At 51.0% G+C, this 13,765-nt stretch overlaps 1 protein-coding gene across 13 annotated transcripts in view; it reads right to left on the bottom strand.

The window, feature by feature from the left end:
- WDR20 (WD repeat domain 20) overlaps nt 1-13,765 on the bottom strand; it is a 64,270-nt gene that overhangs the window by 13,348 nt on the left and 37,157 nt on the right. For 6 of the 13 annotated variants that reach the window (XM_043921618.1, XM_043921619.1, XM_043921627.1 and 3 more), the window contains exon 2: nt 8,021-8,203. The exons of 4 other annotated variants lie outside the window; for them this stretch is intronic. In XM_043921618.1, coding sequence (XP_043777553.1) covers nt 8,021-8,203 — 183 coding nt within the window. Of the gene's footprint in view, nt 1-5,302; nt 5,381-8,020; nt 8,204-13,765 lie in introns of those variants that run through there. 3 more of the 13 variants (XM_043921617.1, XM_043921626.1, XM_043921625.1) reach the window with 2 other exon arrangements.

Genomic DNA, 13,765 nt, shown 5'->3' with positions numbered 1-13,765 from the left:
GGACAGGCTCTGCGAGGCTCCTGCAGGCCCGCCCGCTCCCCACCCACTCCCGCCCACTCACTCCTGCACTGAGCACAGACGACAGCTGACTCTGCTCACCACCGACAGCCGTCCCTTCCCGCGGGAACTCGCGTTCACGAGGGATGAAAAGGAGGGGAATGGACAGGGTCTGCTGTGAGCGGACACCGAGCAGGCGTGGGGAGGGAGGGACTCAGCCCCACAGGAGTGCCTGGGGGGCCTGCGCCCTGGCCTGGGAGCTCGCCGAGCCGAGAAGGAAAGGGCAGCGGACAGCGGCGGCAGGCGGCAGCAGGGCGTCGTCCGCGCAGGAGGGCAGCGAGGGTGCAGACAGGGAGCGAACCGCGCACTGTCGTCCTGGAGACCCGCCAGGCAACTCCCGGCACAGGCCCTCAGCCCCGACTGTCAGGCCAGGCCAGGGCGCAGCCCCAGGTGAGGTGCGGGACACGCGTCCCGGGCTGGCTAGGAGTCACTGAACCAAGCTGCTCTGGGCTATTATTTCATACTGTTCTTGGCTTGGGTTTAACAAAAAGAACAGAAATCAAGAAACAAATACCTAGAACACCCTGTTCAATAACTATAACGAATGCAGCCCAGTCTCAGAACCCTAAGGGTGTACTTTTGTTCTAGAAAATGTCTAGTAAACAGGGTAAGGCATCTTAGTTCTCAAAGTTAAGGAATGGGATTTCCCTGCTGTGCTTCAATTCTCCAGTTTCAATGAGGCCTTGAGCTGGACGAGCACATGTTTATGTTGGAAAAACACTCTTGGCAAAACCCGAGGTCCTCTGTGAGGAGCTGCTGGGCAGAGGAGGGGCGAGGCGGCCGGGGAGAGGCAGGCGCCCAGGCTGGGCGCAGGCAGCTCAGGGATGTGCACGGCACCCCTGTCCACTGGCGCACCCGAGAAGCGCCGGAAGTCAGATATGCAATCATGAGCCAGGACTCAAGGACACGGAGTCCCAGGCTAAGGGCTCTGGGCTGTGACCTTGAAGCCCCGAGCCCTTGAAAGTGACTGGCCCAGAGTGAGACAGGCTGCAGGGCACAGTTCACCCTGAACTCGGAAGACCTGGGAAACTATGGAGACCACCTCATTTATAATTTTATATTGATTAGCTGCTAAAACAATATTTGGATGTATTAGATAAAATATCAACTTCACCTATTTTTTAAATGATCTACTGTGGCTATTAGAATTTTAAATTGAATTTGTGGCTCAAACTGCAGCAATGCTGCTGCGAACAGTGGTGGCACAGAAGATATCTGAAAAGGGAAGTCACAGAACCAAGCGGAATCCCCCATCGGGAGGCAGAGAACGGTGCAGGTGGAGAGAGACTGCCCCGGAGCCTGTGACAACTGTCCCCAGACAAGAAGCTCTTAAACTCGACCAGAGGCGGTGGCAGGACAGTTTCCCAGTGGGTGAGGCTGGGCGGAGCGGGGGAGGCTTCTGAACAGACTCCGAGGAGCTGAGGGGCCGCGCCTGGGAGAGGTGTGGCAGAAAGGAGCGGACGGCGGTCATGCTGGGAGAAGTCCACGTGCCCCCACCGAGTTAAGGAGCTGAGGAAGATGAGCGGGGAGGACGGGGAAATTGGCTGTGGACAGCGACCGCCAGACACGTGACACTCAGACGGCCAAGGCAGGAGGCGCCCAAGAGGAGCAGGGTGTAAACTCTGGGGACGAGCGCCTCACAGTGAGCGGGCCCAAACCCAGGCAAGCAGAGAAAATAAGCCGGAAGTCCCGTGAGGAGAGGAAGGAACTGCCACTGTGAGCGTGGGCCAGGCCAGGGGCCCTGCTCCCCGCCCCCACGCCCCCCTCTCGGCACAGGGTTGGCGGTGGGGCCAGGAGAAACCAGCCCCTGCTCCAAGGCTGCAGAGGAGAGGCTGAGGGGGGCCACCCAGCGGGAAGCACACAGCAGGCAGGCTCTCAGGTCACCTAGCATCGCCGCCGGGCTCTCCATTAAACAGGAAAACACCAAAACGCTCCAAGGCCTACTGCCATGATCACTCCCATAAAATCCAGTAATGTCCATAATCTGAGCATTAGTATGCCAGGTCTGCATGCCAAGACACCTGCCCAGGAAGTGGGCTCCCTCACCCACTCTCTTCCCTGGTAATCACCCATTCTGGATGCAGAAGAAACCATCTCATTTCTAAAATTAATCCAGTGAAGAAACCCAACAAGCATCGAAACAACCATCATCAATAGCATTCACAAACAAGATTTGTAACTATACGAAACTAGTATAAAGGAAACAAGAATAAAAATAAACCTGTAACCATATTAAAGCCATCACTGCTAAAATGAAACTTTCTAAAGCACACACTCTTTATTTGTCACTGATATCAACATGATAAGCAGGAAAAAAATTATTGGGGAGGGATGGGTATGCATTTTATAATGCAGGTTGTTAATTTATAACAAAAACACTAAAACAATTCAAAAGCCACAGCAGCTACTGGAAAAGCCACAATGTAGCCACAAGCAAAAACAGTGACCAAGGCCTTTATTCTGTAAAAGCACTTACAGACGCTGCTCCCTCAGGAAGCACTATCAGGAGAGGGGATTTCAAAGCCTGGGAAAGAGGATCAAATGTCACTTTTATCAATGTTAAAACTTCAAGGAGTAGATCATTACATGCCCATTTCCTTCCTTTGATTAAAAAAAGCAACAGAAACAAGACTAACGATGTGCCCAGAACCACTCTTTGGCCGGGTAACTAGACAGAATACTGCGGAACTGGGCCCCTCTCCTCCCTGCCCCGGGGGCGTGAGGTGAAGAGAAGAAGGCCCAGCCGCGGGCAGCAGCAGGCTGGCTGTCCACCAAGGAGCCCACAGCCTGTGCCCTACTGCCCTGGCCACAACCTGCGAGGGAGGAGTCAGTCAACGACAGGGGCTCTCATCACGCGCCAGGGATGCCAGAGGCTGAGATGACCAGGTCTTCTGAGATTTTCCATCCACCCAGCAATCAGACACACCTGAAAATCCTTTCAAGTTACTAGTCAGTGGACTCAGTCCTGACATAATCAGAACTTTTACAAAGGCGAACAGGACTGAGTTCATCACCACACAGAAACTGCAACTTTACGTCTCTTCCTCCCCAATACACTGTAATCATTAGTAATGAAAAAGCAGATCCACACCCCATTGGGGTGTCCACGCAAGGCTGAATGCTGACCTGGGTGACCCCCTCCCACTAGTAGCTCTTACTATGAAGGAGGGGGCATGGTCTGGGAGCTCATCAGAAGTGCCAAGACACTGACCAGAGAACATGAGATGCTCCAAGGCCTGTCAGAGACAGGGGTGACACCAAGGAGCAGCCCGAAGCCCACCCTGAAGGACTGCAGAAAGCAGCCTCAGGCTGGCACTCCTGAAGGGAGGCTGGAAGGGCAGGGTCCTGCCTTCCCCCTGGGCGGAGCTCCACTGGCACGCAGCCAAGCTCTTGCTGTGGCCAGGATGGCCCGGAGGGCACCTCTGATGCCCAATTAAAACTGGATGGACTGAGGGCTAGACCGGGAGGTGAAGGCTGCCAGCATCCCTAATGGAAGGTGTTAGTCTGACAATTTCACCTCTTAGAAAACATAAAAAATCACAAAGATGATAAAGCTACCAGTGAGCACTGGGATTCACAGGTCATGTTTTCCCATCTTTTTGGTACTTCTCTCTGTCCCAATTTTTTGTATAAACAAGTATTTAAAACTTTTCATTCAATGGGCAGAAAAATCACCTTTTAAGATACACTCTATTCCCAGACAGAAATTTTCATCCATCTTTGGTCTAACGTGGATTTCTAGAACTTCATTTCCACTCACCCACCCACCTACCCGTCCACCCAAACATCTACTCTTCTCTCACGTAGCAGACACCCTCGGAAAGCAGGCAAGGCTGGAGTAACCAGTGCTGCAGCGTGTGTACACATGGGGGCACGTGCATCCCGGGAGGCTGAGCAGCCCTCAGACGAGGGAGACAGACAGACAGACACTGCAGTCAGGATAAACAGTCCCCATCACCTGACAAGTGTTCCTTCTCTGACTGTGCTGCCCTGCTCTCACCCTCTTGTTCTGGAAAATTATTTGTGCTTCTCCTTCAAAACTGCTGCTACCTCACCTCCCAAACAGCTTTTCCTCCAACCCCCGGTGAAAGGAACCTCCGGTTTCCCGGTGCGTGCAACTTCCCCGAGCTCTCCCCAGGGCTGGTGCTCCAGGCTCCCAGACCTCTCATCCTCACCACACCTCCAGCTGGGGACTGGTCTATCCACCTTCCGGCTGAGGAGACACAATGGAACAGACCCACACCCTGCGGGCAGGAAGGTGCAGAGTTGCTGTCTGTGCTCTGGGCGCTCAGGTTCAAGGACCTACGTTCTTAGCCACCGCACTCTGCGTCTGCAAATTTCATGGTAATAAACTGACTGTTGCAAATGCCCTTTGCAGGCAATGAACAGATGGCTGGAGCCTCAGAGTATAAACAGGGCTCAGTCCTAGACATGTCCAGGACGCAGCAGACAGGTCTTTGCTCTTATTGTGCTTTCTCCGGAGACCTGCCATCTCATCTCAGGGATGTGATTACTATCTATATGCTGACCGCTCCCAGAATTTACCTCTAGTCTGGAGCTCCAGATCCACGTACCCAACCCCCACTGGCCTCTCAAGCTTGACAAGCAGGAAGAGGAGCCCTGACCTTTCAGTCTGCTCTAGCACCTGCTCCCTCCCTCTCACCCAGCGCGCCAAGTGGGCCAGAAACCCAGCATCTGCTCATCCATCTCTCCAACTCCGTCTCCAAGACGGAGCCAGAGTAATCTGCAAAAACTCCAAGCAGACCACCTGCTGCCCCCCTGTGTGAGATCCCAGCACGCAGGCCAAGTGGCGACCCAGGCCAGGCCCTCACTCCACACCTCTCGCAGGTCTCCTGGCCCCAGGCTCATTCCCACAGAGCCTGCCCCTGCCCTCCCTCCTGGGAGAATGCTGCCGCTCCAGCTCCACACCTGGGGCGCCTTCTCACGTGAGTGAGGCTCACAGCACACCACCTCCTCCGAGAAGTGCCCCCGTCCTAGCGTGTCTGTCTCTCTCCCTCAGCCCCACTGTCTCCTCTGACATCACACGTCACCACCATGTGCCGTGTGTGTGTGTGTGTGCCGTGTGTGTGCGCGCGCGCGTCTGTGGCGTTCTTCACACTTCTCCCCCGCCCCCCCCCCCGCAAGGGGAGACACAGGGGCGTGTTCTCTGCGCGCGGCCGGCCCCCACGTGCGGCGGATGGAGGAGGAGACGGCCCCAACTCCGGGTCAGGGCCTCAGCTCTCACCTGGACAGCCACTAGAGCCTCCTCACTCGTCTCGCTATCTTCATTCCAATCCACCTTCCCCAAGTGCTGACAAGAGTTCTAAAAAAACACATTTAATCCTGTCACTCCCTTCATTAAGTAAAACCCCAAAGCTGCCCCACAGCCTCCAGCGTCAAATCCAAACTTCTCACGTGTCACAAAAGGCTTCTACAATCTGCTTCCGGCTCACCCGTCCAGCTTCACCTCCGGCCACTCCAAGGTCCACGCACTGAGGTCTGGACCCTTATGTCTGCCTCATGTTCCTCCACATGCTAAGCTGTTTTCGCCAGCTTCGAAGGCCCTTCTCTTCCTCCTCCAACTCCTCTGCATCTTTCAAACTCAGGTCAAATGTCCCCTTCTGGAAGCTTTCTCAAACTCCCCCCACTAAATTTTTGTTTTTATTTTATGATATCTGGTACATCCTAAAGACTGCAGTTAACACCCACCTCTCTTGATACTTTGTTCATAACACACGTTTTACATCCTCCCTGTCCATCTCACAGAACAGTGAGTTCTGGAGGTGACAAGGCCCATATGGCAACCAGCTATGATGGGGCTTACAATCTATGGCCAGTAAGGACGCGTGGAATTAATATCTGGATCCAAATATATCATCAAATTGCTGCCGGCTCTGGACGACTCACTTACCCTCTCTCTAATTCCCTATCTGCACGGTAGAGACAACAGCCCACCCTCCCTGCAGAGGAAGCAGGTGAAATACTCGGAAACCTCCAAGTCTCACATGAATGCAAAGCACAGCCTAACCACTGCTTCAACCACCATCCCCAGCACCCTCTGAGAAACAAACCTCCGATGACCCTGTCTCTGAGACATCCTGACCAAAATCTGATGAGAATGCCATCCATATGGCCAAAGAACACCCTCACTGTGAAGGGCAATCAATTTCAGCCTTGAGCTCTAAATGCCAAGCTGGCATTAAACCACACACAATCCTCTCACTTTGAACAGCCACTTTCCAAATAAAATGTACAGAGAGTAGGAGGTAACTCCGCTTCACTCCCTGAGGGTGGGGAGCTGCTTTCTAGCCCGTGGCTCCCAGCTGTCCTGAGTAAGGAATGGGGCGAGCTGACGCATCCGAGTCCTCTCAGGGCCCTGGGGCCTCTGCTGCACCCCCACCTCCACCGATGGCACACAAATCCGTCTTGTTCTTCAAGAGGCATTCTGTGCCATCCACAGCCGGGTGGCCTCCCGACCTTGTTTACCAACCACCCTTTACATGGCTCTAATCCCCTCCCCCTTGAAAAACGTCCCCACCTAAACACAGACAGACCCCACAAGGATGCAGGCTCACCGTTTCTACTAAGAACGCAGACAAGTCCAGTTTTGTGTCCCCACTCCCCCCGCCACCACCCTCCTCTCAAATCATCCAGATGCTCAGAAATCACTCCCTCAGATGCTGATAATAAAATGCTCAGGTAAACAGAATAATTTGCTGCTTAAGATTTTTTTTTTTAACAGAAAATGGGATTAAATACTTTTCCTCTCTAGTTTGTCAGTCCAGATGGCAAGTTTTGTTCTAGTCAACCCAGATGAAACTAGAAGAGGAGATGGCATGTTTCAAAAGAGTTCACCAAACCTACTGGCCAAGTCCGACAGGAGCACCGTGGGCAGACACTGGGCACGCATGGGCAGCACGTGCCACGGGGGCTGCAGAGAATCAGAGTTTCCACCGCAGTCGTCAAGTGGGGTACTCCTTTCCAAACAAAGTTATTTCTTAAAAACCAGAATCTATAGTGTACTTCTGTTCAAGTTAATAACTTTAAGACCATGCAACAATGTAAAACCTCCTGCCCTTCCTGACAGGGGTTCAGGTGACCTGACCCTCGTCACCCCAGGGCTGAGGTTACAAGGAGACTGCAGCCAAGGCCTCTGACTCAGCAAGCCGACCTCGTCCGTTCCATTTACTAGGAAAGTCACACTCAAACAGCAGAGGAAGTGTGTCAGACATGTAATGGCAATACTTGGACTGAAAAGCCACTCCAACAGCCTTTAAAGATATACTCTATCTGGCAACTTCCATTTGCCCAGGTTTAAAGGTTCTGACGTGTTCCTGAACAGACAGCTCAGATCTCTCGGGCTCCTTCAAGAATGAGGCTGGAGACACCAGGAATCCCAGGACACAGCACAACACAGGCAGGAGCTGAGCCACGGCAGCCAGTCTCAAGCGCCAGGACTTCTAACCACACCAGAGGTGGTGTTAGAGCAAACGCTTTCAAGAGCAAGAAAGCAAATTCTCAGATGTATGCCTGTCAAACACGCACATCAAAACTTTATCTACCATTTGCGAAACCTAAGGAAATATCAGCAAGTTCTTTGAGCTGCATGAAATTTTCTGGCAATGTGAATACAGTTTAGAATTCTTTATCTTCTTATTTAAATTATATAAAGATCAAGCTATTAGTCTTGTCCTTATCTCCATTATAAAAACAATTTTTCTTAAAACACCTGCTATAGACACCTGAACATAAAAAAATGCACAAAAAACAGTTAGCCCAATAAAGAACAGGTAAAAGTCAACAAGTTAACGCACCACATTTAAACTTGGGTAATACTAGGTAGGACAGCTGAGGACGGAAAATGGGCTTCACTCACAGAGTAGAATTGTAAGGCCCATACCCTCGGTAAGAACGTATACATTCCTATAGGGGTTCTTAACAGCTAAGGCAGGGGGCTACTTACTTCCTCATTAAATAGTTTGCTAGTTTCTTTTTTGACTGGGTCTATAAGCTGGACTTGGCCTGCGGAAAAGCCGACTAGGAGAGAGACGCTTTCCGCTGTGGCTGTGAGGTGGTTGAAGTCATGACAAGTAGGCTGTGTTCCTTTGTATATCCTTTTATCTATTGGTTTACTCAAGTCAGCAGCCTGGAGGAGAGAGAGAAAAATACACACGGTAAACAGCACATTGAGATGAGAACTCTAAGTCACACTAGTTTATACTCCATTATGATGCTCAATCTTAAAAATTAAAATATTGAAATATTTTAATTTTTATAAATTCTTTTTGCAGTTTCCAGCATTTTATAAAAGCACTTTCACATACCTCAGCCAATATGATATTGTTAGACTGTCCATAATATGTTTTTAACTGTTACTCTCGCAACTTACTCTTCTTCACATATGTTTAATGAAGACTCCTGGACTTCAGGAGGAAAAAAATCCTTGGGATACTAAATTCAGTGTTTGTAAAACGTATTTCAAGCATTTTCTAACCACATGAAAGCTCGGCTTTCAAACACAGCTCCAGCACCTACAAGCTCATCGGTGAGTTTACCTGCAGCCCAGTCGTTCTCAAAGTGTGGTCCCCAGACCAGCGGAGGCAGCAGCAGTGTGACCTGGAAATTCAGAGACGCACCTTCTCCCGCGCCACCCCAGACCAAATGAATCAAACCACCAGGGTGGGCGGGTGGGCCCAGCAAGCTGCAGTTACAACGGCCTTCCAGCTGATCCTGACGCCTGCTCAGGCTGAGGACCAGGACTGCGGCCAGTGAACACAGAGGCAGGGGCTCCCGCACTGGGTCACAGTCTCTTCTGCGTTAGCTTTCAGGGGGCTTTCACTCATCGAACCCACACTCCAAGTCTGGTACAGGCATCATCTTAATCCTTATCATAACGCTTCAAAAGAGACCACATTCCCCCCCATTTTACAGACGAGAAAACAACTTCAGGGAAGTTAAATAACCCAGCCGAGGTCCCCGTACCTACCGAAGACGCGGAAGGGCCGGATATGGAGCCCAAGCCTGTTTTCCCGTAAAGGGGGTGGGGAGAAAACACACAGTACTCCCCAGAGTCTGACTTCTGACTTGGGCTAAATGTGATTTTTCAAAGTGCCTCCCGTCTTTAAAAGCAGGATCTTTTTCCTCATGAGAAACCTTCTGTGCAATCCAGCATGCTGGGTGGTCACTGCTGAATGAAGGTGACCCGTCCCCTCCCCTGCCATCGGAGAATCACCGGTGGAGACTACCGAACGTCTCCTTGAAACACCTGCTTTGGCCCCGTGTGCAATTCTGGGGCTCACAGCTCTGGTTCCTACGAGTGCGGGTTCTGAAGATCTCGTTCTTCCAAAGAGGCCTGGGACAGTGACTGAGTATCCAGGTCTGTCAGATTACTAGCAGTGTGTAAAAATGAGGACCTCACGATGACAGGCTCAAAACCCAAGCACGGGCAGTCTGGAGCTGAGTGGTACGAGTGCCCGGGGAACCCAGGGCAAAGGAGTGTAGACGCGCACGGAGGACCCTCCCTGCCTCATCGCAGCTGGAGTGCGGGGAGCACCTCTCTTCCCAACCCCAGAAGGTCCGGGTTGGGAACCGGCTGTCCGGAAGGTGAAGCAAGCAGAGTGTGGTCTGCAGAAGTCCCAACTCTGGAGCAAGGGGAAGCGGGCCGTGCGCGGGGCCTGAGCGTCCTGTAACGTGTGACGAGGCGGGTGCACGGCAGAGGCAGGGGGTCCAGACAGGATGGGCCAGCTGGGGGTAAGCAGCTCCTGGGCTCAGCCCGAAGGAGGGAGAGAAGTCGAGCCTAAGCGAACAACTCGGCAAATGACCTCAGTGCAAGGAAACAGCAGCTAAAGTAAAAACAGGCCAAAATATAAGACACACTGACGGCGAGAGTCAAAACTCAAACCCGAAATTAGAACCACTGAGCTACCCCATGATCTCTGCATCAGCGCATGCAACGACCGGGACTTCTTTTTTGCAGTGTGTTTAAGAAACTACCCCATGAAAGAATATACATAAAATTATGCACCAAAACATAAAAAACAACTCGCCAAATGTTAACAGAGAAAACAAACTAATACAAATTAAATGAGCAAAAGAAACAGTGATTCTCAGAAGAACAGAGGAAGTTTAAAGCACCACTTTTTCCAAATATTGCTACTAGTTTTAAACTCATGGATCCCTCACAATATCAGCCTCAGTTCTTGGAAGGGTTCTTTAGCATTCCTGCCCCTAATAGGGAACCTTATTGAAAGATGTTGTCTGTCATTAGATTACACAAACACACATCTACAGTATTTTAAATGCCAACTGAAAGACAATTTTTACTCTCCAACAATGTAAATATTCCAAAATCATCCTGTTTACTAATTTGCTTAACAAAGTTTCTTCCTAGATTATTGCTCTCAAAATATACCAGACCATGAGTAGTCTAGTAGTCTGCAGTCAAAATTAAGTAGACTGAGAAGAAGCATTTAGAATGGCAATGTGACAGTGTGATTTTATACCCACTGAATCTAATAACAAAAAATCCAAGTTTGCTTCCTAAATGTCTTTTTCAGTTTCTTTTCCTAGTAATCCTTATTTTATTTTACAAAAGTATCACTCCAAGGCCTTCCTGGTGGTCTAGTGGTTAAGAATCCGCTTGCCAATACCGGGAACACGAGTTCAACCTCTGATTCAGGAAGATCCCACATGCCAGGGAGCAGCTAAGCCTGCTCACCACAACTCCTGAGCCTTGCTCTAGAGTCCTGGGCCCACCTGCGGCAGCTACTGAATCCTGCGCCCCTGGAGCCCTTGCGCCTCAACAATCAGCCACCACGATGAGAAGCCTGTGCAGTGCGACGGAAAACAAAGAGTAGTCCTATTCGCTGCAATTTTAAAAACTGGTCTTTCAACACTGGTGGGAGCGGCACTGTCCCAGAAGGCATAAGTGCAGACCGAGGCCTGAGGAACACAAGCAAGCATCTCTCTTCCCAAAGGTCACTCCCCCTCCAGCTCCCAAAGGCACGGATGGCACCAGAACGCAAACACTAGCCAGGCAGCATGTCCCTCTCATCAGCATGACTCCTGTGAGCCCCGAAGTGACAACAAGCTTCCCAAATACAGGAAACTACCCTTCCGAGAAACCTGGGGACTCCAGCCATGGTGCCTGAGCTTTCTGAAGCCTGAACCCAGGTGTGGGGAACGTAGGGACCACCAGCTCATGCCTTCATTTCCAGCTGCACCATCACCTCCAACTCACCTCCTCCTCTTCCCTCTGACAGCCAATCACCGAGTTCTGTCTCTTTTCCCACTGCTGGGTTACTATCTTCTTTCCTCTTCTGGCGAACGGGGTCAGAACCCACCCACCTTTCAGTAACAGTGCCAATGACCTGAGCCAGCCACCGCTTCCCCATAGGGTCATCAGCCCGATAGATGGTTTCCCAGGTCAGGGCAGTTTAACAGAGAGAGAACGAGCCTACACTTCGGAACCAGGCAGGTCTGGGTTCAAACCTTGCCTTCCCAAGAGGTGGCCGGGTGGCCCTGGGGAGGTGCGTGTCACCTCCCTCACAGCCGCGGAGAACGAAGTCCCCCAGCTCCACGCAGGGCCAAGGAGAGGCACACGATGACGGAGATAAAGCCCCGAGCATGGCAGAGCAGGCAAACCTACCGCTCTTGGCTCATCCGGTCACATCCTACCCGGGGCAGTGCTGCTGGGTCTTCCTAATTCCTTCACACCAGAACATGACGACACCCAGCAGTCTTGCCCTTCCATCCTCCTAACAGCCGCAGCAACTTTGGTCCACTGCACACTTCCTGTGCACCAGCAACCTGACTCTCAGCATCGCATCCCGCCTCACAGGCGCCCCACAGAGTCCGCGCCTATGCCATCCGCATTTTACCGCTGAGGCACCTGGGAAGCAAGGGAGGGGTCGAGGGCCGTGTCCCACCACTCCGCTCTTCCTGCCATCCGCCCACGTGGAGTCTGGGGTGGGCAGACGCCCCCTCCCTCCTGGCCTGAGTTGCCCTCTTGCTAGGATAGTCTCCTTTACCCCTGTTCTCAGGAATCTTATCCATCTGTACAAGTCCCATCACCTCCAGCAAGCGTTTTCCCAACTACCACTTCCCAAGTTGGCTCCTTTATCTCAACTCTCAAGTACTTAATTCATTACACAAAATTTAGCATTTAATCATTTATATTATCACAGTGTTACTTTATGTCTGTTATCATCACTTACAATTACAATTAAAAATTATAATAAAAACTCCCTTAAAAAGCAGAACTACTTTATTAAACAGTTACCACTGTATTATTCCACAAAATTACTTCTGTTTTTCAGCTTTCTGGTAAATCCTTCATAGATACGTTACAGATACTTTTTTTTTTTTAGTGCTTCTGCATCCTAATTATTACCAATTATCTAAATTTTTAAATGTCAATTTATACCAGGACAATTTATTTAAAAGTCTTATCAATTTTAAGAACTGGCAAGAATTCTAAGAACTGATAAGAATATTTGGTTATTCAGCTCCAATGGAGTATAGTATTTGTCACAAAAGGTCAGTATCTGTTTAATGAATGGAACTGCTATTTTTCAATAGTAAGATTAAATTTCATCATTATGCTCATTAGTTTCTGCATAAGGAGTTACTGACTACAAATAATTTATCAGTGTCTCATTCTCAACAGAAGAAATTTACATGGTGGTTTAAACAATTCCTACTAGAGAAACAGAGCTGGTTAACCAAAATCCTCAGTCAGTAAGTACAAACTTTAAAACGTTTTGTTTCTTTTTGCCTTGGACTTTTGATCCTTTAAAAATCCCTGGAATTCTCTTCATGATGAATACTGTCAAAATATGAAGTCAGCTGGGTCAGTTCAGCAAGGCACTAACAAGCACTTATCTTTCCAGGACCACAGAAGTCTGCAGAAGAAACAGTTCCAACTCACACCTTCCCTCAGACCCCTCGCTGGCCCACAGGAAGGCTGCAGGGCCAAGAGGAGGGAGAGAGCCAGGAACCAGCAAGGCCCGCCTCCCGCGGGCGTGCCCGACGCGCCGTTCCAGGGGCTCAGGGAAGGCGCCTGGGCCTGGCCAAGCCCTCCTCACGGGAGCCTGCTGCTTCATACTCCTCAGGGCCCAGAAGCGCTTGATGTGGTGTGGAAAATAATCTCAGAAAGACCTCTTCTGAAAAAGGCATGCTAGATGATGGTACACGGGGGGCGTGTAGTGATAAAGGTGGGCTTTGTTTTCCCTTAATGTCCCATTTTCCTTCCCCTTTTGAGAACCACCTCAGAGAGAACCAGTCTCACAAAACTTGCCAAAAGAGAGTCCAGTTACCGGCATATCTAAATGCTGTCTAATACCCGCCCAGACAAGACGCTCACCCTACCCACACCAGAAATGGCTCCCTCCTCCGGAGGCCCCTCTCCCAAGCTTCAGGCCTGCTGCCTCCGAGGTGCGCCCCCACCCCACCCCCAGCAGGCACCCCCACGCCGGCTCCACGCCCTCTGGCAGTGGCCCTCCTCCAGGCGGCCCAGCCCAGGGGCGGCTCCCACAGCTCGGCTGGCTCCTCCCCCCGTCCCCCCACCTCCAGGTTACCCTCCACACCTGCCAGATTAATCCTCACAAAGACTCACTAGCTCTGCCACTCAGAACCTCTGAAGCCCTGCCCAGCACACCAGTGGCTAAACTCCTCAGCTGGCATCCACAGGCCAGGCACGGGCCATCCA

Source organism: Cervus elaphus, chromosome 13, assembly GCF_910594005.1.
Source record: "Cervus elaphus chromosome 13, mCerEla1.1, whole genome shotgun sequence".
Taxonomy (NCBI): domain Eukaryota; kingdom Metazoa; phylum Chordata; class Mammalia; order Artiodactyla; family Cervidae; genus Cervus; species Cervus elaphus.
Note: the sequence above shows the minus strand (reverse complement) of the source record. Positions and strands in the feature narration are given on the sequence as shown.